The sequence below is a fragment of the Haliotis cracherodii genome, unplaced genomic scaffold (genome assembly GCF_022045235.1).
Source record: "Haliotis cracherodii isolate W230 unplaced genomic scaffold, xgHalCrac1.p SCAF_11, whole genome shotgun sequence".
NCBI classification, from domain to species: domain Eukaryota; kingdom Metazoa; phylum Mollusca; class Gastropoda; order Lepetellida; family Haliotidae; genus Haliotis; species Haliotis cracherodii.
The window spans coordinates 36,245,702-36,272,295 of record NW_027266266.1 but is presented as its reverse complement, the minus strand read 5'-3'; the positions used below and the strand labels follow the sequence as shown (position 1 = coordinate 36,272,295).

At 40.2% G+C, this 26,594-nt stretch overlaps 1 protein-coding gene across 3 annotated transcripts in view; it reads right to left on the bottom strand.

The window, feature by feature from the left end:
• Window positions 1–683: 683 nt before the first annotated feature.
• Window positions 684–26,594, bottom strand: part of LOC139456449 (TWiK family of potassium channels protein 18-like) — a 43,391-nt gene continuing 17,480 nt past the window's right edge. For all 3 annotated transcript variants that reach the window (XM_071238161.1, XM_071238160.1, XM_071238162.1), the window contains exons 2-3: window positions 16,875–17,832; window positions 684–3,515 (exon numbers count right to left, since the gene is read on the bottom strand). In XM_071238161.1, coding sequence (XP_071094262.1) covers window positions 2,884–3,515; window positions 16,875–17,388 — 1,146 coding nt within the window. In that variant the 5' untranslated portion in view covers window positions 17,389–17,832 and the 3' untranslated portion in view covers window positions 684–2,883. The remainder of the gene's footprint in view (window positions 3,516–16,874; window positions 17,833–26,594) is intronic.

The following is a 26,594-nucleotide window of genomic DNA, read 5'->3' as shown; positions in this document are numbered from 1 at the left end:
GTGGTAGAGCGTCCGCCTGGAGAGCGGAAGATCCGGGGTTCGATCCCCGGCCGCGTCTTACCAAAAGACGTTAAAAGATGGTACTTGTTGTTACCCTGTCTGGCGCTCGGCATTAAGGGGCCAAAACAAGGACTGGTCGGCTCGGAGTCAGTATACTGTGTCTGAGTGGGGTATTCATGTTAAACTGCGGCATGGTATCTCAGTGAGCTAGCACTATAAATTGGCATCAATCCGGACTAGTACAAGCAGCCACACACACACACGTACATGCACGTCGCTATATAAGTGTAATAATCTTGGACGCGACGTTAAACCCCATTTCACCTCACCTCACCTCACTGTTATGTGGAAATATACCGTCATTCGCAATACTTGATTTCCACATGTATACACAGACATATCTCGTTAAAGGGAACGCGGTAATATCGATATATAGTCAAAGACAATTTAATACTGTAGTCCTTGCATATCCTTTTCTGTCCTGTTGTCTGATATCATCTCCCTCCTTTTTTCTCGAACTACGAATAACTCGATATATAGAGGTTATCACGCGAGTGTGTTTGGGGATGGTAAATATTCTGCATTAGGAATAAACATTGTATTTAGCGAGCCTTGGCGAGCTAAATACATAGTGTTTATTCCTAATACAGGATATTTACCATCCCTAAACACACAAGCGTGATAACCTCTTTATCATATAATGTCATTCTTCAATTCTGTGCTTGAAAATCGCTTCCCCTCACTCACAAACATTACCTAAACATTGCGAGTTTTCCTGGAATGCGCGCATTAATATTTATTACGTCACAGGGTAGGTGATGTGTCAGTCGGACAGTGACAGTAGCCAATATAGTTCAAACTGAAATCTGTTTCTTATACAGTGGCGAAGCAACATATACGCAAAACAACAATTGTTTTAACTTGCCTTTCGCGACAATCCATCGGTCTGTCCGCTAGAGTAACTGCCCTTTGTCAAAGGGAAGCTACTCTAACCCTAGTCTATGAGACATCACGGCCAGTGATTGTTCACAGTCGGCCTGTTCTGTCATAACGTTAAGAAGTATAGTCAGATGTATACACAGCGCCAAAACGAAACAAGGTAACAATTCATACATATTTCGCCTAAACCCAACTATTTTTATTTGTGGAAAAGGTTTCAAGCCGCAGAGGTCTACAAGCACAGATATGGCTTCTGATCCCGCTTGGCTAGGCCTAGTGCCCTCGCAAAATTGTTTCGAAATTTATATCTCCAAAGTTGCCCAAACTTATAAAATTCCTTCGACACTGACTTTCAGTATATAAGACTGTTTTCTTTAATAATTGTATCAATTATCCCTGTAGTTTATCCAGATTCACGATGGTTAATTCTGACTCGATCGCCGAATGACAAGTGCGAATCCATGTTTGTTTATAAACACTGAAAGTAGTCCCTACTTGACCTTTGATATTTGCATCTCTATCCGCATATGACCCCAACGGATACCGTTTTTATCCGTTGGCTTTATCCTGCCGAGAAACCTACCCATTATATGATAAATGAGGTTATTCGTGAAAATGTCCCATTGCATTGCTGCTTGTGGACGTTGCATGGAAACATATGACTGCATATGAAGCTGATAAACAGGCAGTCATACATTAAGGCATACTTGTTTCCCCGTGGAAAGACAAAGGCAGCTGGTATAGAAAGGGGTAGCCAGTCGAACTGGCTCGTTTGCGAACTCACATCAGTTTCATCTTAATAGTATGGAATTAATTTTGCATTTCTATTGCTATTGCTTATGTTCTTTGCTCTTTCAAATATTACGTATACACAAAACACGTTGCCATTATAGTATGTTTTATGGAGCACTGACCATACCCACCTAGTGTCGTAAGTGAAACATTGCCAATATCTACACATGGTGTCGGGTCTCTTACCCTGAGCAAAACTACAATGTAATGGACTAAGCGTTGTAAAGACAGCTATCTCCCTTAAGGACGTGACACCGTATCAGATTATTCCCATATCACATAAAAGGTAAATAAGTAATGAAATCAACTTGGAACTTTTACCTCGCAACTTTTTGGAGTTTCGACTTCAGCACGGCTGTATGGAATTACGAAATCCTCACTGAAGAGAGTTAATTATGGATATATCTGAGGTTCTGCTGGCATGGTGTGGTTTTTCGTCACCTGAGCAGTATTTTATGACTCAAAATAAGATATCAGAATCGTGTTCTGCTTATTGTATTCAAGGCCATTGGTCACATACAGTTTCACACAAAAGCTAAAAAGGCAAAGGAGGTAAAATCTTCTAAATGAGCATTTTTTGATTTAAGAAATATCACCAATTTCTTTACAGAATTTCATTAAGTTTTCATAAAATCAAAAACCTAATTCTGAGATCCGACGTTCCAACTGTGAGCTGTAATTTCAGGCACATGTAACTGACAAACATAAAACAAATTAATACAGTTGTTTCAAAATAAGTCTGAAATATCTCAAATAATGCACTGTGGTTACAAGTCACGAAGGCGGTGTGTAGGTGTAGAAGCGGCACAACAATTAGTCAAATATACATTTCCCTTAATCGTTCATAATTATTTCATTAATCCTCAAAATTGCCTGTCACCCCCAAGGTGGACAAATGACATTGCAGATTAGTGATGTGACCTTATCGTAGATTATGAGTAATGCTCTTGAATGTGGGTCCTTACGATTTGCATTTAATTCCTTGATCGATTATTGCTGTGATCTTTATTCACCCAGGTTTACATACCAGATAGATGTTGAGCCTTGCTTCTCAGAACATTCTGAACAGTTATCTCTACAATTCTTCTCATGTACAATCCAAATCCTTCGGTCTGTGGTCCCAGTCCAAAAGTAAGTACAGATCTGGTATTTTCAAACCCTATCGGGGCCAGATTTAGATATCCCCATTGTTCTGCCTAAGCTTTTGAATATTTCCCTAACTTCAGATTGCATTAGGTCGAAGCACATTGATATCAAAGCCAGTCCGAACAGAAGGTACAAGGTGCACGAGATACGTTTAGCTTGGTTGTGCCAAGAGTCGTGACGATAGCCGGGCACGTAATCCCCAAACCCAATTGTACTCAGTGTTATAAAACAGAAATACGAACCCTCCAAATAATTCCACTCTGGTTCCCACAGAGTGAACAACATGGCTCCAAGGAAAATATACCCCGCTAGGAGCAGAAGACACACGAAAATTGGTATTCGCACAACAGTGTTGTTGTTTTCGGATGGGCATTCCACAACACTATCTACTGCTCCTTCATTTCCGTACGTATAGCTTGTTCTGCTCCGGTCGGACTCTAGATGTAGGATTCTTCCGGGCTGGGGATTTTTTCTTGCGCATTTGCATCGTGGGATCTTTTTCCAAAAGAACCGAAAACACTTTGCCAGGAAGGAGCCAATGTTGGTGAGGCAGAGAAGAGTAAGGGGTATTCCCACCAGGGCATATAGTATCGTTGCCAGGCGACCCCAGAAAGTACGAGGTGTCAGATGTCCGTAACCTGAAAAACAGAAAGAAGGTTTTTTTATGAACGTGTATGTATCAACTGTCTTTTCTGTGGGTCCAACGACGTTTTCAACAGTATGTAAGTTTTATCACGGCGTGTGAGCTCAGTGTGGAAGGAAAGTCTTAGTGCTGCAGATCTTACCCACAAGCCCGGGTATGGTGCTGACAAACCCAGAAACAAAATCTGGGCGAACCGTGAATCGACCCCACAATCATAGGTTTCTGGCGTGCAGAAGGGACGCAACTCTGCACAACCCCCACAACCTCGTAAAAGAGGAAAAAGTTTTCATTATTACTGAGTGCCAGACTCACATAAACATGGAATGAACCAAAATGTCCAAGCATATTATTAAGATTTCAGTTGAAATAATCATTTAAACATGAGGCTCAATTAATTCACAAGGACGAAGAACCAAGTGAGCTATGATAGACGTTCGTCCGTTTATCTATTTTTCGGCTAAAGGGATGAGACAACAACGTGAGTACTCATATTATTTGTACATTTGCTTAAAAAAGGATCCTTAGAAACTAAAAGGCTTTGAAAGTTGAAAGACAATGTTTCAAACTTAACAGAATATATTTCCCAGAAGTCGGCGATCCTTTGCGGTAATGTGTCAGGTGATGTTCCAAAATTTGACATGAAGCTGTTGTTCAAAGTATCGAGTCGAGAAATACAAAAGCCTTGTGCATCATCGAGTCCAGTTGACACGCAATTGGCCTCCATCTGGTAGTTATGATCAGGTCACATATAAAGGGATCTCAAGTATTGGGGATCAGTTTTATTGTGTGACTCCACGATACATCGTCGACATTCATGTTTGCTTTGGCTTGAGAAATGTTATTTGACATACATGATTGTGAAGTTGCACACGGCTGATGTATACAACTATATAGCTTTTCAATAACTTCACACAAGAAGGGTCGGGGCGTAGAGTAAATTGCTGCGGCAGACATATCAAACTGCATTTTCCTATCTCCATTATAACATCATTGGTCCACGTGATCTTGATCAAACACTATGTATCCCGCCTTAAAGGGAAATAAATTCTCAGTTGATGATACCCTGCCACGAGCAAAAGAGGCTGCACGTGGATTTCTGAGAGGGAGAATAGATCTTTCATTCCCCGCTTCGAAGAAAAGAGACTCGCGCTTTTTCTGAGCCAATGAAAGTCACGTGACATGGCACAAGCTAACCTCCGCTCAATCGAACAGCTGTGTACAGTTTTGAATATGTTTTAATACTCTTACAATGTCATATTTAAACATGTCGGTGAGATAAATTCGTTGCAGCAGGATCACTCAGGTTTTATGCGTCCCCCTTTGAGTTCTAGGTATAAAACCTAACGCCCTACGCATAAAACCTTCGGCTCGTGGTGACATAGCACACGCTATCACAATCGAGCAGCTGTTTTCTATCAATTTTGAAAATGTTTTAATTCTCTTACAACGTCATATTCAAACATGTCGGTGAGATAAATTCGTTGTAGCAGGATCACTCGGGGTACATGAGGTTTCATGCGTTCCTCGTTATGTTTTACACCACGCGCCTCCGGATGCATAAAACCCCATGTACCTCTCGTGATCCTGCTTCAACTTCTGGTATACATTTACACCCAACTCGCATTGAGGCGGTCAACTAAACAATACTGCCTTCACAAGGTCCCATGAGCGCACCAGAAGGCTATGATTGTGGGTTCGATTCCCGTGTCGCCCCGATTATGTTTCTAGGTTTGTCAGCATCAATCACGTGCTCCAGGGTTTCACCGAAGTGGTAAACGTCTGAGACATGCCTCACGTCGTCGTTTTCTCCCATTAAGCTGACATGCCGTAATACAACTGGTATACTGTTAAGAACGGCGTTAAACTCAACTCACTCACTCACTCACTCACTCACTCAACAAGGACTCCTGCAGAAAGGGTAACAAGGGACATATATGTCTTCCTGGAGATTATGTCACCATCTCTTCAGTTCTAAATGTACAAGACCAACTCTGAACAAGTCCAGACGTTGGCAAGAAGAAAACGCTCGCTTATTTCAAGAACGCCTGAACCAGTGCCGTTGCCACTGAAATTATTCGTATGCATATCGGCGCTTCCATGTTTTGTATGCAACATATTGACATATATCCCTAAAACTGGCGTTTAAATTTAAAGAATAAACATTTCCATTAGCAGCTTAATTCTAACAATGCCCATGTGGGTCACTAGGTCAGTATTTCTTAAAATGTTTTGTACACAAACCTGAAATATTCCGCACACAAGAAGGCACGCCTCGACTTCTCTGGGAGGGAACGCAAGAACAGTTCTATTTATCTATATATTAATACGATGTCTTTGGATGTAAGTCATTATTCACAGCCAATTCCCAGGAGATGAAAGGGTTCCTCCCTTGATATGTCACTCTTTGTTTACTCCAATTTACTCGCTAAAAGCTCCATGTTTTCTAAAATGCCACACTGTAATCTGAATCAACCTGATTTGATCTGAGATTCACACCAAACCGGTTTCAGATTTCCCATGTTGACTGGAACGAATACTCCCATCTTTGTCATAGAGAAAATCATTTCTCTCTGATAAAGTGGTGTTTGCGTATTAATACGACCAAATGAAATTAAATTCTGATAAATATTTGAGTTGTCAGGAGACGATTCAATCTTGCAGCCAGAGAATTAATGCTGCTGTCAGACCGAATGTGGCGTATCACTCCTCACGGAGAGGACCCTGGTATAGAATATCGTCGGGTCAGAGCGCCTCTGGGAGACTTGTTAATTGAGTAATCTATCAATGTAATCGATGTGTCACCGTCTGTAAACACGCTTACCTAAGGTATAATTGTTGAGACAAATAATGATTACGTATGTAAATACAAATAAGTAAACCGAGAGGATCAATAATGCTCGGAATAGTTGTTGTCGCTTGGTACATAGTAATCCATCTGCTGGTATCTGTGTTAAATCGTGTGTTGTGATTTGCCCTCAGAATGATGGATGACCTTGTCAGGCGACACGTGGATCGGTGTGGTGGTATGTGATCACGATGATCACGACTTATGATAAGGGTCCTTTGTGTTCTCTAGCAAATTCAAATTGTAACGATATTAATATCCATTTCAGTAACTACGAGCCTGTTTTCATTTGGACAAATAACATGACATGATCTGACATAAATAAGTAAGTGAGTGTGTGAGTTGTGTATAACTTGGGAAGAATGTGAGCGAGTGTTTTTTAACGCCGCGTTTAGCAATATTCCAACAATATCACGGCGGGGTACACTAGAAATGGGCTGCACACATTGTACCCATGCCGGGAATCGAACCCTGGGTCTTCGTTGTGACTAGCGAACTCTTTAACCACAAGGCTACCCGACCGTCCCACTTCGGAAGAAAGCCTGAAGTGATGCAGGTCTCAAACGTTTACCACTTTGGTGAAACCCACGAGCACGGGTATGGGGCTATTTATTTGTTTGTTTGTTTGTATTTTGTTTAACGCCGCACTTAACAACATTGACAACCTGAGCATCGATCCACGCAATTGGAATACGATGACATGCATCAACCAAATAAGCGATACCGTTAGTCGCCTCTTACGACAAGCATGGTCACTTTTTACAGTAGGACTGGGTTGCTGAAGACCTGTTCTACCCCGGATTTTCACGGGTTGGGTATGATGCTGACAAACCTGGAAACATAATCGGGATGACCGGGATTGGACGATCATATGTTTTTGGTGTGCCCAAGGGACAACTCTGTACAGCGAATTGTGGTTACTAAGACGACTGGGAAACCCGTGCCCCCTAAAATAAATAAATTGGCAAAGAGTGGGTGAGTGAGTGAGTGAGTGAGTGAGTGAGTGAGCTTGATTTAAAACCGCTTTGTACAGTCAGTGAGAATTTTTTTACGCCATCTTTGGCAAAACTCCAGCAGCATCACACCAGAAGTTGGCTCCACACATTGGTTACCATGTAGGGAATCGAACCCGGGTCTTCGGCATGAAGACCGAACGTTTTAACCACTAGGCTAACCCCATTGCCCCGGACAGTATTTAAGTTATATCAGTCTAATGTGTTAGGAAAGCACCCATACCCTACAATGGAGGGATGATTTCAAGCTGAAATTCTGCTCTAGACTGCAGAATATTAATAATTATTATTTTGTCGCCTATACTCACTTCTGCTAATGGAGAGATACTTTTGTTCAAAGGTTTGCTGACGCTAAAATATTAGAACATTCGCCTATAACTGAAAACCTATAAACTTATAAAATCAGTATTTTCACACTTTTGTTGTTAGTATAAGTTCTATATAGGTATGTTTTGAAAAGTACAACACAGATTATAACTGTTTCCTCACTGTTTCATCCGGCAGCTTCAGATGACAAAATGGCTTATATGCATACCTAGTCCTTTCTTCTATAGACATAAGTACCCCTGAGTGTAAGTCACTCTGGGTTGAATTAATATGGTTTTACGCCGCAAACAATATATGTACTGGTCAGTCACGACAGCCTATAAATAATAAAAACGTGGCTACTAGCACGAGCAGCTATCCAGTTAGCCTCTATTCAGCAAGGTCATATACTGTGACCATCAATGTTAGCGGATCTTACACGGGGGATGTATCTTGTCGATGAAAGAGCATTGAAAAGTCATCTCAACGGGCTCTGAGGGTACATCTACCTTTCAATTGTACCTCCTTACCTCCACCAAAACCATGTGATTCTCTGCGATACAAAATTCAATCACATTATTTGGCACTGTATTGCGATCTTTGATGTGCATGTGTAGGTGAGGGGGGAGATCTATAATAAAAGCATTAACAAAAGCAAGTTAATTCTAAAAGCAGTGAACTCTTAACAGCAAAGACTAAAAAGGGGACGGGAAGATTTATACCATCTTTATAAAAACAATATACGTCAGCAATATATTGAACATTTTGAGTATTCAGGGTCACAACATTCCCCAAGTACTCAATGCTGACTCAAAGGAGTATTGGGTCGTTAGAATCAGTGACATGATTGTGATTCATCATATCCTGATGGTATGGACAGATGTTCATTATTTCCGTCACTTGTTAGCCTGCTTTACAGTCAGATTAATGTCGTATACTGTACATGGCCACGTGGCCAAAAGTACACTGACATTGTACACGGGGAATTGTTGTCATGAAGGTCATGTAACACCGTGATATATGGCTATTTGAAGATGTACATTATACAATATCATGTCCTATTAGCCTCACAGATTGCTGGGACCACTTAATTGAAAAAGCTCCTTAGCCAAGTGAAAATTTCGTCAGTTTCTTTGTTACCATGTTCAGAACTGTCAGTGTTTGCAGATGTTAGACGTTTCAATTGCAGCTGCATAAAACTTTACAGGGTTGACGAAAACGACAACACTTGCATCTGCCACTGCCTTGAGTCTGGCAGACACATTTTGTCAGCTCTTGTGGAAGTGGAAGTATTGTCTCAAAGATTTGCTTTATGTTATCTTTCTTCTTCCGTCAACAGGACTTTCAGGTTTTTTTTGGCACAAGGTTGCTAAGCCCCATATGGATCATTCTTGTAGGCGGCAAACCGAATTTGAGGAATTACTTCATATGATCTCGAGATCTGCTTTCGAGGAAACATGTGCAGTCTTGCATCGTCAATACTCTCAGCAATACTAAACTTGACATACATTATGACTACACCCTTTCCCAGTATTTTCTGGCCTTCATCTTCCATTGCTGGTAGGTACTGACAACGTTTTATGAAGACATCCGAAGCCACAGGGCATACATCCCAGATTTGTCGTGCACTCATTCCCCCTTTACCACGAAGTGCTGACACAACATCACAGTCAATGATGGCGTGGAAAAAGATAACCCCTTCTCTGAGCCAAAGGAGGGACTGATATCATGTATGGGAATCTACTTCATGCTTTGGCGTTGACTAAATGCTAGCCAAAGCTTTTCAAAACAAAGATCCTGTAGAAGCGGTAGACTGCTGCGACATCAGTGTCAATGGTAAACATGTGGATTCTGTTACCCTCTAGTTGGAGGCTTGTGACAAGGCTCGGCCAATATCTTTCTTGAAGGCCAGAAGGATATCCCTTCTTATGAGCTTCGAGCTTTCTGCCAACAACTTCTCCATCAATTTCGTGCATATATCTGTCATTGTTCAAGTCGCTGGTTGTACAGGGTGATCGGCTCTGCAAGCCGAAATATAGCAGGGCCATCACTCCTGGTATTTCTCTCAACTATGTAGGCAGGAAGCTCTGAAAACACAAACTGATATGCCTTTTCTTGAGATAATTGTCCCCCCTTCTGATTTTCAATTGGTAAGAGGTAAGACCTCTCATTATTGTACAGAGCTGCAAACCAAGAATACTGATACTTAAGCTCTTGTGCCACAACATCTCCACCGCTACGTTTGGCCAGAAGCTTTAGATCGTTAAGGTTTCGGACAAATCCATTCAAAGCTGCTATATCATGTCTTAGTTCAGATGTTTGAGACGCCTTCTCGCATAAGAAGCACACTCGTTTTTCAATGATGGTTCATCGCACTCTACCAGCTGATCTTGCCCTTGTCCACTCAAGTTTGGTGTTAATGAACAACACTCGACAGTTTTGATGTTTGCATTGTTACTTCTTAGTGTTTCCTTTGTACCACTACCTTCATCTAATCGAGCGGAATCCAAAAGTAATTGGAAGGGAGTGTATTGCGTGAAAGAGAGAAACAGTTCAGTATCCATTATGTTCAATGTAGCATATGACTTGGGGAGGGGGGGGGGGGGGGGGGGGGGGGGGGGGGGGGGGTTGTGGTGCAGATATTCTCCCTCCTGACAGCGACAACATTTGCTTGGGGTCAGTTTAAATTTTTTATGTTTATGGGGTTAGAATGGACATCGTATTTACGGTTAATAATGTAGATTCGATGAGTTATTAACGTCTCTAATATTATAAACAGTTTAAGGACGAGGGATTATCCTTTTATCACCTTGGACCGTAGACAAATATTAAGCACATTGAGGTATGGGACAGACAGGTTCGGACATACTCTGATTGCTCTTCACCTATCCCGATCGTTCATACAGTGTCATGTAAGTCCCGTGCATCAGAACACCATCTGCAGAATTTACACCCCCTTATTCGTGGCTCGGCTCTCCCGCACTTTACCTATGCTTTGTTTCACATCAGTGATGTCACCAATGTGCTCTGGTACGGGGTTGTGCGTTGACATTCACTTTTTTCTACTCAGGACATAGCCGGACGCTTTGGGGACGTTGTAAAGTATTATTGGAAACCAAGATTATTCAGATTGGACTATCTAGTCAAATTTCATCGAAAAGATTGTATCTAATCAGAAATGTCAGTCACCTTGGAACTTACCGCCATTTTTAAATTTGAAGTGCCTAATGGGCTGTTTCGAACAAGTAGCGCAACACGAGGAACCATGCCAAGTTTGATGAAGAAAGTAAACCTGTGCAATTATAAAGCCCATCAGGTTTAGTCAATATTCAGGACAATCATCAAATTCTGATACAAGCAGGTTATCTGTATAGAGATGTTTGTCCGTCCATGTCAATACCAATCAGAGGCTACAAAACTGAATTCTAACTAGTTTGTACACTTTCAAGAATTGACATATGATTCAAACCGATTCATTACAATGCCTATTTCAATCATCAGTTTCAGCGATATGAAGTAATTACTACTCAGTCATCCATATTTATTTTAAATACATCATGTGTAAAGATATCTTGCTCTGAATCAGACTCCACTGCATTGAACGAGTTATTTATTCCATCGGGAATCGGGGGATAAAAACATTAATTATTCCTCGTGAACGTGATTGTTGGCATACATGTCAATTACTGGGAACAAATTGCACAGTCACGTGTGTCTGCCAGTGCAATATACACATAATACATCATGTATATTTCATCGGTCTGATGTAGTGTTTCAAATGAAACAATACATTGCATGGTACTGTCTGTATTTGAGGGTGTACTTAAGCCATTATTCATTTTGTTTTCATCGTAAATTCTATCAGAATTCATACCGTTGTCTGTGGCAACAGGACAATACGCAATTGATTGACAAACTCAACACTATAGTTTAATACATTAGGAGGACACCTGTTCTATTGACACGACATGTTTACTGTGTACACGTAATTATGATGAATCTGATCTGATGAATGATTGAAATAATCGCGGTTGAGATTGGAGGTGTATTCAGTACATAGACTAACGTCGGCTTATTCTTGGGCAGTTTCCTAGATAGGGGTCGAAAACCTTAGAAACGTCTGAAGAATGGATGTTGGTAAAAACTGGAGAAGTGGTATTTGCTATATCGTTGTGTGTAAGGTTAGGTGAAAAGGGGTTTAATGTCGCGTTTATTACACTTATATAGCCACGTGAGTGTGTGTGTGTGTGTGTGAGTGAGCGTGAGTATGTGTGTGAGTGAGCGTGCGTGCGTGCGTGTGTGTGTCCGTGCGTCTGGACTAATGCTGTTTTGTTTAGTGCTGTCCCACTGAGATACCATGCCGCAGTTTAAGATGAATACCCCTCTCAGAAACAACATAGTGGCTTCGAACCGACCAATCCTTGTTTTATCCCATCATTGCCCGTTTGGTATTAACAAATACTTTAATATCTTTTGGGCAGACGTTCTATCCGCTAGACCTAAAAAGGTAAGAGACAATATTTTCCCCGCCAAGAATGTTAACAAACATCAATAATAACTGAAGTCTCCAAGACTAGATCGATATTGGAACCGTGCAAAATCATTTTCTTTCTTTCATTCGGATATGGATATATTCGACACCAGTCCGTTCAATCTCATTAAAATCTGATTTTACTTCTCGCCACAGCTTAACAAAGCGTCGCTTACCTGATCATGAAATATTTAACAGAGGGTATTCCGAACGACAGTTACGGGTTTCATGATTTTACAATCTAGGTAATCAAGCCATTCCAGAATGTTCTTTTTATCAGTTTTAAAATTTTTAATAGAGAATACGTCAACATATGTTTCGAAGCGTAGTCGCTAGTTTGAAACTAGTGTCGTAAAGCTCGAGAAAGCTGCCTACTGATTGACTAATGTGGATTTCTTGTCAGTCTTTTCATTGCTCGGTCAAAGTTTGCGAAAGGTCGTTCTGACGTGACCCGTCGTAAACTAAGATCTGATTTTAATGAGATTGGTTGGTTTTGAAACATATTCAAGTCATACTACGGTGTTTTTGAGGGAGGAAAGCCTGAATTGATGCAGGTCTCACATGTAGTCACTCTGGTGAAATCCACGAGCGTTGGTAAGGCACTGACAAACCTACACGATCGTAGGTTTCTGGCATGCCCAAAGGATATAACTCTGCATGTGAATTCCGGCACCTTAGACATCTGGCCAACACTGCCTCCATGTAGAACTTCCTAATACACATATGTGACGTCACTCTTACAATCAATTATTTTCACGAATAGACAGTTCTTGTCATTTATGGGCACTTGGACTAACGAAGCTGTTTGGCACTCACGTGAATGACTTCAACTTTGTCTTAAAAAGCTGTCGCAAGCGGGACTCGAATCCGCATCGTATAATTTGTGGACATGTAAAATAGTCTACCTAAGCTTTGGCGATACATGACCGACATAAATTACTATTAAATATTTTCAACTATTTGTATAATCTTTAAAAGTTCAGAAAAGAATATGCATAATGTCACATTATGTTACCAATAATGATGTTCACGATACAATAATTTCATACTTTGAAGTTTACACTGTTTCTTTCATGCTAATTGGCTGAAGGGGTACTTACGTGATCTGATATTTGGAGTTCACACACCTGTGAACGGACAGAAAAAGTTCACACGATGTGAACAATTTTTTGTGAAATTGATCGTGTGAACTTTTGCCGGAATTACTTTCCGGGGTTTCCCCGAATTCTCGATCGGTGAAGACCTTTTCTACCCCGGATCTTCACGGGTCACTACAAACAAGTCATTATCATTATGGACCGACATGGGTACAATGTGTGACGCCCATTTCTGATGTCCCCTACCGAGATATTGCTGGAATATTGCTTAAAGCGGCGTAAAACCATACTCCCTCACTCACATCATGGGGTACGTCAACCGCATGCAGTCAGCTTCATTATTCCAGATTATCAGTGTGCACAAAGTCAGGGTAAACTAATATAAGAATAAACGTTACAGGTCTAGGATTAAAACTGGTCACATGGAGTTCAATAGCCGCGTTGAGAAGCATACAAAACACTCGCTTTATCTTCTATTACATATTTAAAGATAACGATATCTTGTCTCTGACGACTAACATTCATACGAACCTGTTTCAATTTGTCAAACATTTACATATGCGGTGAGTGATTATAGTTTTACGCCGCTTTTAGCAATATTCCAGCGAAATCACGCATTGTACCAATGTCTTCGGCGTGACGTGCGACCGTTTTAACCACAAGGCTATCCCACCATCCCTTACATATACACAAAAAGCAGTGCGATCGTTTCAGGAATCAATGTCTTGCATCAAGTACTAGTTCTTGCTCTACTTTACTATCAGTTAGAGGTATAGTGACCAGCTGGTTGCTGGATAAATGGTCAAGTATCATCTGCGAATACCCAGCGCATTATATCTCCATTAAAATAAAAAAAACAGAGTGAGTGAGTATGGTTTTACGCCGCTTTTAGCAATGTTCCAGCAATATCACGGCGGGGGACACCAGAAATGGGCTTCGCATATTGTACCCATGTCGGGAATCGAACCCGGGTGTTCGGCGTGACGAGCGAACGCTTTGACCACTAGGCTACCCGACTACCAAAGCTTGGCGGCACAACACGTTTCAGAAATAACCAAAAGACAAAACAGCTGCTCAATGAGATTACACTTATTAGCGAGAGAAGTGCTTTGCTGATTATAGTGAGTGAATGAGTGAGTGAGTAAGATGGGCTTAACGCCGCTTTTAACAGTATTAAAGTTAAATCGCGGCGTGTCTTCTTATTGTGGGAGGAAAGTGTGCTGATTGTAGGTTGGTTGTATGAGATATATTGGAGATGGTGACGTCTCTTCCGAAACGAAGCTTCGGTGGGGAGAGTGTCCAGGGTATTTATACAAATGGTTGGTATTATACACTTGATAAATGAAGATGGTAAAATATTTGTCATCGGTCATTATTCTACTTCCTGAAAAGCGATATGTCCAAAATCACATTAAGTCCCTTAACTTAGAATGAAATTGTGACTGAGAGAGATGGTGTATTATAACATGACGCAAGAATGAGGGAGTATTTATATAAATTACTTTCGTGGCCATGAACATCTAGATTTCAGACATAACCGAAGAGGTATAGGAGCAACAGAACAATTCTGTCGAGCCATGTATGTTATTAAACATGTCCGCATCAATCACATATTTGACAACAATATTGCAAGGCAATGTGCATGATATACACCTACCGCTGACTCCAAATCTCGTTTGGATGTAAAATTGCCAAGATGAACTCAAACCAGACCTTTTCAGTGAGGTTCATCTTTATTCATAATCATGGTATGATGTCAGACGCACATCCTGAACCATCTGAAGGGCATATCGTGTCAGATTTAGAACTGAGTTCCTGGCCATGGTGGTCAGACGTGTATAAAGAGTAACTAACATTCAAGACAGGCGATCAATGGAGCAACGTTTTATGTGTTTGTTTATCTTAGATCATGACTCCATGTTTGCGTGAGTGGAGACACGTTGAGATATGCAGGTTCCTCTGGACCAGCGATCATTGATGTGTAAAATTTGGAGATGTATATGTAAGTATCTGCATTTGAATACACACGCGTTCTGTAGCTTTGATTCAGACAATATACAATGTCAGGAGTGAGTGAATGAATAAAATGGAATGTCGTTTACCCTTTGAGAGTATGAGACGACTGATGGATCGGCTGGTCTGGTTCTGCTAATTGGTTAATAGCGTGACCCGACGGCGTGAATCGTTGCTCATAATATCATAATATCACTGGAGTGTCTGGTCCAGACTGTACTATTTCCAGGCCGCCTTCATATAACTGGAATATTATCGAGTGCGTATTAATGGTCTTTCTATCGTGTAACGCGATGACCTCCATTCAACCAAAACCCCGCCAGACCTATTATAGTACATCACTGATAGTTTATGTGGACGGGTTTTATGGCGGTAGAGAAAACTATGTTATAAGATGAACGCACAAACCACTGTGCTACCCATGACATGTTATTCTGTTGCAATAGGTATGCATCTCATGCTACTAATGCGTCACTTCATCATGCTCAATGTGTTTTCAGAAACAAACTAAATCCCAAAAGCAATGTTGATAATCATCCAAATTTACTTGACACGGATTTTTAATGCAGTTCATCCATACTTTACTTGTTTGCAAAGATCACTTCAGTTATAATGACTGTTACAGTTTTCGTTATGGCAAGTGAATGTGGTCAATGTCACTTCCATTTAAGCACGTTATTCATCACGGGACTCGCGAAGGTCCGGGCTTGAATAGGTCTTCAGCAGCCCATGCTTGTTGCAAGAGGCGACTAACGGGATCGTGTGGTCAGTCGCGTTGACTTGGTTGCATGTCATCGCATCCCAGTTACGTAGATCGATGCTCGTGATGTCAATCACAGGATTTATTATTCCAGACTAGATTATTTAAAGACAGCCGTTATATAGCTAGAATACAACTGAAAGCGGCGTTAAACAACAAATAGCAAACAAATCATTCACCAATACAAATAATCCATCCTTAGCCGTATCTCGCTAGATGTCTCACGTTTGTATTTTAATTAAATCGGATCTAGACTTGGGCTTATTGGCAGTCTTCTCAGTTTTTCTTTGTCTACTTACTCAGTGAAATGAGTTATATCGTTTCCGATTACCCTGCTCACACGGCGAGATAAAACCATACTGAAATTATCAGATTTTCATCTCCGCTCGCCCTAGACCCAACCACGCTCCCCAACAAATAAGTGTCCAGACTGACCTAAAGACGAAGAACTACATGTGTCGCGTTACATATTTACTATATAACATATACAAATATACAAAAGGTACTGTGCAGAAATGCCTCTCGCATTGTTTGTGCAAATAGATAAAAGTCGAATAATTAATTTATTATGACCCAAGGTAGATGCTGCGGACCGTAGAACATAGTCCAATTGTCTGCCAATTGAAGACGTTGTTATAAATGCTAAACGTGAAACTGAAACAGTTTTTATTTGTAATTGTGGTTATCATTAACTGTCAAAATGATATGTTACATCAACATTGAGCTGGCAGTTTTGAATGTGGGACTTGAATCAAATATCCCGAGTCTAGATCCCATTTAGAGACTTACCTATAGTTGTGATAACAGTGACGGAGTAAAGCAACGCCCCTGCATACGTCCACTCAACGGCTTCTTCAGTCTCAGTGCCATCCCAACCCGTCTCTCTCACAGTCTTGTAAATATCTTGTTGAAAATCCCTGAAAATTTCATCTGCACTTGCTGACCAGTTAGCCTCAAAGAGAATGTTCAAGTTCACGGTGACATTCCATAACCTTTTAACATATAAATGTCTCGTAGATTCCACTTCAAACCTATTCTTGATTTCTTGTTCAGCTTCTAACTTCATGAAGATGAACCCTCCCATGATGGAATACCCTATAACCAAGCACGTTAGACCGACCTGGGAGATCATAAAGACGAGGAACGTTTTCGCGATGTTTATCAAGGTTTTCTTCAGTCTTTCTGATTTCCGTATCTCGAGAGCCACTGGGGGTGTCATGTATGCGTTGTAATCAACACTCCTGATGGACGGAGAGGCTTTGGAGGTGTCCTCCATTATCGGCCGTCCGGGAGAATCACACATGTTTAGACTGTCATGAGAATGACCATCTGAATTAAACGTGTATCCCAAGAGGTACGAGATTATGGGAAATACATTGGACAGCAACTAGAAACGCTGGAAATGTAACCATTTCAGTCTGTTTTCTTTTTTTCACTGACAGCATCCAACGGGTTCACTGAAATCAGCCAACGAAATGTGTGTTTTTGTTACCATTACGCTGATGCTCCACCCTCACCATCTATGATGCACGTTGATGTATTTGGATCCGAATAATGTCTTCCACGACATTCCTGTAACACTGGTCTTAGTTTAATGCTCCTGTGCGTATCTGATTTCACGATAATGCACAAACAAAAGCACGTAACTGAAAAATATTCACCGAGTAGTTTTCTAGTTCATGAGCTGTTCTTACAGTTGCAAATTTTCTTCAGCCACATTTAGATTCTTTCTTCACAAGACGCTGCCCTGCAAGAACGAAAATTACATATAAAGAAATCAATGACATATTTTACATAGTAAAAGCTGGAACATCGTGATCAAACTCGGGGGATATAATGTTCATGATTAAATAATGCTCCCCATCAACTTCACAATCCAAAGTTCCCGTTGTCAAGGCGTCATGGCCTCAATATTCTAACATGCCAAAGACTAATAAAAATAGAGGCATTAAATTTTGATAGACAAAAGCGACATGGTCATAATAACCTACATTTAATGGCCAAGGTGCTGGTGAACTGCACCACTTCGAGCTTTTCTCCAGCATCAAGCTGCACGACCATTCATCTAATTTGCTTCTAAATTATCCCCCAGTAAATGATTTAATAAATCCGATAATATGTTTTATACCACCGACCTAAATGAGCGGGGCTATAGAGTTATACCAAGGAATTCCGTCCTTCCGTCCGTTCGTCGGTCCTGCCGAGGACATTTCATCCGTAAAATATCTTGTCTTTACTATTCAAATCAACGGTAAACCAAACACACTCACTCACTTGACTTACAGTCCCGTGTCACAAATGATATATGATAGACGCTTTGCCACGACTTTGAGTATAACCGAAATGAAGAACTACTGACTATTACTCCTTTTATGTGCAGTAATCTTGGAAGGAGATGTGATCTGTTATACTGGTTGTTTTTGAATTGGTTTTACTAGCCATACGTCTATTGAGTCTGCTTGTGAAAGTGAGTGAGTGAGTATGTTTTTACGACGCTTTTAGCAATATGTCAGCAATGTCAGGACAGAGGACACCAGAAATGGGCTTCATACATTGTACCCAAGTGGGGAATCTGGTTTTGAAAGGTAAATATAATGTCATAGAGGTTATGCATGATTTTTAAACAATGGCTAAATATCATATTCCATGGATATTCCAGATTTGATCCACAGCACTTGCTCAGCTAAATCGAAGACGTCATGTCCGCAACATCCAATCAAATTCAAACAAAAACAAGACAGCAACGTTTTCCATTGCTTGGCGAATAAATAAGTCCATTGTAGGCTCAACGCACAACATACAGATGTTTGCAGGAAAGCTCCTTACTTTTACTGTCACAATAATTGTATTGCTCTTTATATCTGAAGTAAACAGGAAGTGAAAACATCTGCATGCATGTTTGACATTTTAAGAGTTTCAAATAGGATTAAAGTTCAGCCAGTTTGAACCTTTGCACTGGAAATTGACGGAATTACACACTCACTGGCATAAATAATTATTAACGATAATATCATGTCGAGAGCTAACAATGTTGATGCCAGTATTGTTTTTTTCGGTGTGAAAAATAGCAAATGTAATAAGCCAGCATCAAGTGTGAACATAATCCCAGTTCTAACTGACGGCAACCATTCATGTATGAAGACATTCTTGAAATCTTGTTATCACCTCAATTGTAAAATGTTATGGAAGAGAGTGCAGACATTCTTAATTGATACACACTATTAAATAACATTTAAAGCCTGTATATATACAGTAAACAACGTTTATAACGAACACGCTTATAACGAACTGACCGATATAACGAACTTATTTTTTAGTCCCGGCCATTTGATGTACATATGCTGTCTATATGCTTACAACGAACTACGGTTATGACGAACTAAAATTAGTGCTCCCTTTGAGTTCGTTATAACCGTAGTTTACTGTATTTGAATAAAAACTGCGTTTACATTCTTAAGCGTAACGTTTTTCTACAACACTACATTTTATATCATGTAAAGCCAATTACATGTATATACTGCTTATAAAACTTAAGCTTTAAGAAATACGGATATAATGTTATCATTAGTTAGTGACTATGATTTTACACCGCATTTAGCAATATTCAAGCAATATCATGGCGGGGGACACCAGAATGGGCTTCACACATTGTACCCATGTCGGGAATCGAACCCGGGTCTTCGGCGTGACGAGCGAACGCTTTCACCACTAGGCTACCCGACCGCCCCATTAATATCATTCAGGTACTATAGTAGTGATCGGAAAGCTACCACTTACCATCGACTAATTATGATGGCAGTATGCAAATCCTACCACACGGGATTCCTTCCTGGGCTGATGTAAATTCAACAGGATGAAACAACAACATGTACTGAAAGAGGGACAAAGGTCTATCATCACGGGGACGACATCTAAGTAAACGACGGTGGTAAGTGGCCTGGGGCTTCATTGACGTGGCAATAACTTACTTTTGTGTAAAAGTCAAACATAAATAATCAAAATATGACAGTTGCGACAAGTTACTGAGTGAAAACTTGACAATGGAGATCTGTCTATAAATCAATACTCTTTAGAGAACTGAGTGATTAAAGGCAGGACGAGTACAAACAGATTTGTTGATTTGATTTCTGACAATTATGTTGTGATAGTACCGTTCAATGTATAACAGAACACATATAGAATATCAAATGACAATGAATAAAATACATAATTAATGTGTAATTGTAAAGTAATAAACCTAAGAAAATGAACCCAGTTCCTGTGCGTGTTATTGGTTTATCTATTTTTAATAGCCCAAAGTGGTTTGATATAAATAACGAGGAGTGGCTGAAAAGTGCTGAGCCTAACTACGAAGGATGCATAGAACCAACTACACAACGAGGCCGCATATTAATGACCAGGTATTCTGTGTTGATGAAAATGGAAACAATTGGTTACCGCGCTCCAACTGAAAGGGCTAGATCCAACAATCATCATCGGGGCGATCGGGTTCGAATCCCGACATGGGTACAATGTGAGAAGCCAATTTCTGGTGTCCCCGCCGTGATATTGCTGGAATATTGCTAAATGCGGCGTAAAACCATACTCACTCACACTCAAACAGTCACCCATTGCGGACATGTCAGCTTTAGGGGATTGTGCCACTTTTCCACTGTTAAGTGATGGGGCGGTTCAAGAGGAGAAGAGGGAGCTTCGAAGGTGTGCCCATATGACTCTAGAGTCAAATTTAGGGGGAGCCGTTTGAGCTTACTACACCGAGCTCACTCATACCCCCGACTTCGACTCCATACATATTTCTATGTTCAAAACATGAAAAAAAAAATATTCTGAGAAAATCCACTTATAGAAATCAAACGTTGTACTGCACCTCTCCTATAGAAACTGTACCCCCAATTGTAATAGAATTCATGAATTGTTCAAGTTACAGGTCGCACACATGTTGAAGATAAAATCATATTTGTAAGTAAAAAATAAGTCTAAATTGAAAAAATAGCTGTATTGTTTTCAGAAAATCCAAATATTGAAATCAAACGTCGCACCCCATTTCTTCTGTTGGTACAGAAAGTGTTCATCAAGTGCGAAAAGAATCTATACAGTAGTTTTCAAGTTATAGGTCGCACCCAAAACATGTCCTCGGCAGGACCGACGAACGGACGGAAGGACGGAATTCCTTGGTATAACTCTATAGCCCCGCTCATTTAGGTCGGTGGTATAAAACATATTATCGGATTTATTAAATCATTTACTGGGGGATAATTTAGAAGCAAATTAGATTGGGATACACTTTACCTTGAAACTTGATGGGTTCTCACACTTTACTTATTCATAACTTTAATGTGCACCACAGATATTAATTACGAAGATTTAGGCAATTATCAAATTCAAATAATTATTTGAGAGAACATTGACTTTGATGTTCATGTATATTGACTCGATAACTTTGATGGAAAATACAACAGATCCTAGCCTCATTAATATATCGGCCATAAAGCGGATATTTATTACATTGCGAAAATGATATTCTAAAAACAGACTTAAAAAAGGTCATGTTTCATTCATGCACGTATGAATATACATTTACCAGATAGGATGCACAACCCCAGAAGACTATTGAATACATTCCATAAACCATTACAAACCTATACATTTCGGATAACACACGTGATATTGTATTCCTCTGTCTACAGGCTAAATCGATGTCGATCCTCATCAATATTCCCTGTACACAAACGTAACATACGCCATCAACCTAATTGGAAACGAGTAACTATTGGACTTAATATAGGATGGGGATGGGGAAATGGAGGGGAATAGAGTTGGTTGGAATTTGGGGTCAGTGACCAATCACCGAAGCCTGACTAATTCTTAAAGGTAGCCGTCATCATTGCTTGTCATTGTGTTAACTGTCTTTACATTAGGACTATGTGTGCTTGTCGTTTATAACGCTGCATTTAGCTCTATTGCTGCTTTATGGCAGTAGTTTGTATATAATCGAGTCTGGGCCAGACCATCCGGTGATTGATAATATGAGCAGCGATCCACGTACGATGAGGCCCCAAACCTGACCGCCTGATCTAAAGAGAATCGTACGACCAGCTGTTATAGTTATATTTATTCGATCGAGATTAAACACCAGCGGTACCCGAACGTATGATAGAGCCACAATGCAAGACATTTCCATGGTTGCACAATGACATAGGCATATGCTTGAACATTCCTTGGATATCAGGATACACCTTTAAGTACTCTTAAACAACCTGTCCCTTCTAAAAATTGGATGCTTATATTGTTTCAAAACAGATGCCAAACAATCCTTAGAAACCACATATGAAAGATAATTTAATTGTCACGTGCATCCTCCAATTGGCATGTGGATCCGCTTTCTAATTCCATACGTTGTCAGCGACGGAACTAGGCTCGCATTTCCTTAGAGCTGAACATTAACAAGGATTGTGCCACCCATGCAGATGCGATGGTTTATCTAATTTAAATGTTGTTCTTCCGAAGACGAAATAATAGCGTGAAGTTGATGTGCATACAGATTAGTGTTTCGATCGTGTTGTACACGCAAAGTCGGTTTAACATCCTCCACAAAACTCACACCCCGCAGCTATAATTACTATTTATTAAACCACGTGTCTCTAAGCTTGTGTTGAAAATGGAATTGGATGGTGCCATTCTTTCTCTAGATTTATCGTTTGAAGATATTAGTTCCATTTAATGCCTTGTCTCTTTGACTTCACACGTATTACCTTGTGTATACTTCAAAGGAGCGGGTTTGGTTTAGGGGCACCTGGAGAATGTGCAATGGATTACCAGAACCTTTGTTGACAAAGATAATTAGCATACAAAATTAGGCCCACAATTGAGGATAATAATAAGCCTACCTATAATGAACCAGGTTAGTTAAACAACAATTGTCCTTGCCACTACGACCGGATGATGCATAAATGTAGGCGGGAGTTATTTTATGAGAAATGTGGTGATGTAAATGCGCGTGTTTTATTGCAGAAATCTCTACAGACCTGGAGATTAGATCTATACAGGATGTTAGCATAAACACCGTCGGGGAGAGTACAGCGTGGATCGGGCAGATAATGTCACACTCTCGTTTAATCTACATAACACTAATGGTTGTGCTGAAAGCATCATACCTAAGGCACAATGAGTTAGTGTTTAGATTATCAACAATTCTTATCAGGAACACGCTGAAGAGGCACTAGGAGAGACGTTATGTATAAGCATGCTATGACGAAGTTATCAGATTTATTTGCTCGTTGTAGTGTCCGTGCAAATCCATATTTCATAATGATGCTTGTGTGCAAACAAAGAGTCAGTGAATGATTAGAGGAGTACAGTTCTGTCTGCATGTTCTGTGTGGTCGGGTTGCACCGAGTCTTCGCTGTGATATCAGCTGATCTCTCCTGTGAGGGCAACGGCGTCATTGACGTCCAGTGAGACATCGGTCAATGGGCCCATTTCTTACATTATCAAGACCCATCAGCCACAGTTGCGTTCAGACAGACATTAATCACTGTATAATGAGGATGGGGAGGGGGTTAATTCCAGTAAGTGAAAGAGCACATTAACATTGTTTTCAAATGATGACCTATTTTACTTTTGACTTACATTTAGAGGACACGTAGAGTCCTATTTCACTTTCAACAAAATGATTTCAGGGCAATTGATACAATTCAATGCCGAATGTGGTCTTATTATATTTCTACTGACACGATTAGAGGGCAAATGAAATTCTGTTTAATTTTCAACTGATACAATTAGATGACAAATGAGATCCTATTATACTTTGATCTGATGTGATTAGAGGGTAAATGAGGTCCTAGATTATTTTTTCACCTGATACGATAAGGGTGTAAATGATGTCCTATTTTACTAATCTAATACAATTTAACGACAAATGAGGTTCTATTTATCTTTCCACAGATAAGTATAGTATTTTACTATATTCTGATACGACTAGAGGGAAAATGAGGTCCTATTTTAGTTTCAAATAATATGACGAGAGAGTAAATGTGGTCCTACTTTACTTTCAGTCGTTACGATTAGAGTGTGAATGAGGTCCCAATTTACTTTCAACTGATTACTATCAGAGGGAAAATGAGGTCCTATTTCATTTTCAACTCACACAATTAAATGACAATCGTACTTATGACTGATCCTGTTTGATATTATAAATGATATTCTATTCTAAATCCGACTATTACAACCAGTATTTTAAATAGACCCCATTTAACCATCGGCTTACACACATAGTCGGTACATTATAATGCGAAGGCTTATCACGTTGGAAAAACCGTTTGATGTACCCTCTATCTGACCATACCGTCTACGTCAAACCGTATTCCCCGAGGGATAAGCCTACAACGCCATGTTTATCATTTACCACATTTTGACAACAAATGGAGATTGCGATGAGAATCTTTGTTTGTCGCCATATTGCCAAACGAAAATTTGTTTATGTTTAGGCTCTGTGCATCAGGTATATCTATGTTAATAGCCATTGTTCGGCGTCATTTCGCTGTAAGGAGATTCAGTGGCAGACATTACAGAGATCGGACGGAGGCTGGTAAATTGTCTGTAACCATTATGGAGGAGTATATATTTCCAGTTGTATAAAGCTGTAGCAGGGTTCATGGGAAGTTATCCAAACGTCATTGGCTGAAAAAACCTCCAGTAGTTTACATGAAATGTTAGATACGCGGTCCATGTAACTTTACCAGATGCAGATAAATGGCAGATAAATGATAACGTTATTTTACCTTCGACTTACACGGGCATTTACTGGCATGACAGGGCCTACAACTGACTAATGCAATAACTAGGCATGTTAGATCCTACTTCACCTAGTGTCTGTAAGTACATGTATGCACTTCACTTTTGAATTCAAATAACAGACCGCCTCCGAGCGCTATTGGACAGAGAGTCTACCCCAGAGAGCGGAAGGTCTGTGGTTCGAGGCGCGTCGATGTTATCGACTCAATATGACGCGTCGAACAGGACGTCTTGCTCGTAGACCTGCTGCTGCTCTTTAACGGTTTCGTACGGTCTGGTCGGAGATTCACAGTCCCGGTATTTGGGATACGGTCGTTCTTTTACGTAGGTGGCGCAGTCAGATGTAGCGATCTTGGGTGGGTGTGGTTACTCTTGGTCGTCCCGACCTTGGCCGATCACGTGTTGACCCGTGCTGTTGAAACCGATCTCATAGCCTTGTGAAGGTGATGGGCGCTACTTTGAAAACCCTGGCTACAGCTGATCGGGATTTCCCTGCCTGCAAGCGGCCTATGACGTTTTTTCTTTGCACTTCTGGTAATCTTGACATGTTGTTGAACTATCACTGTTCGATTGACGCCGATGCCAGGAAGTCAAAAACCCTGCACTTTAATACCGTTTATAGTGCTGCTGCACGTGCAGTGCGTGCAGCTCCATGGCCCTTTTGTTAATGCACTAAATCGTACGTGTTTCCCGACTAATAGTTTTCATGTCCTTGTTGTGAACACTTTGATCCGGGAAATTTGTCACTGACACTTGACATATTAAACCTTTTCATTTCAAACCTCTTGATCCGCTAATTTTGCATTTATGGAAAAAAATATCCGTTTTGCGTTTCTTTTTTTGAAAATGCTCTCAGCGGCCTTCCCGCTGTCTGGCCCTGTTATACACTCACAAAATATTGCATCTCTTTTTAATATTTCGTCATAATTTCAATCCAGACGTTGTTTATGGTTTATGGACAATTCCATATACACTGAAACATGAAGGTGTCTCAGTCATGAATTTGTTGTTTTAATAAGAAATTAATTTAACGTAAATTGCCAACTAATGGACACTTAGCAGATGACATAACATCTAAGATTACAGCGATATATCATAACCAACCAATTTACATGACAAATCAATATCAATGTGTTGTACAAGAACATTACACGAACGTAAGTGGGTTTTCCCTTCACAAGAATAAAAATCCCCTGGTCATATTTTTTGTCTTCAGGGAAATCGACGCGATGACGTCCATATTGAGAAAAAATAATCGCATCTCAGTATTGAAAATAATGCCATAGAAAAAGAGAATGAAACTCAAATGTGAAACGCTTTGTAAATTGGATTATATTTACAGTTATCGGGGTTAAGTAACCGATAACAACATTGATGTATCTAGGCTTCAGTTGTGACATACAATACATCACATCCAGTAGCTACACTGTGTACACGATCTAACAACTGCCTCATTGCCATGGTTGTACCCTATTGATATTCTACATTACAGTCCACGTAATGTTCACAATAAATATTGTATTAGGTGAAATTGTTACAGGTAAGCACGGTTGTCCTTGGAAAGAGGGATTTCGGGCATTATAAAATTTGTAATTTGAATGCTCGTTCAAAGGATGTTTGTATTCATAATAAACGTTCGTTCGTCGATCATGTTGCATGTTTTAAGTGCTACATATTTATGTCCAATTGGTTTCCATATCTGCGTGAACAGCGCGT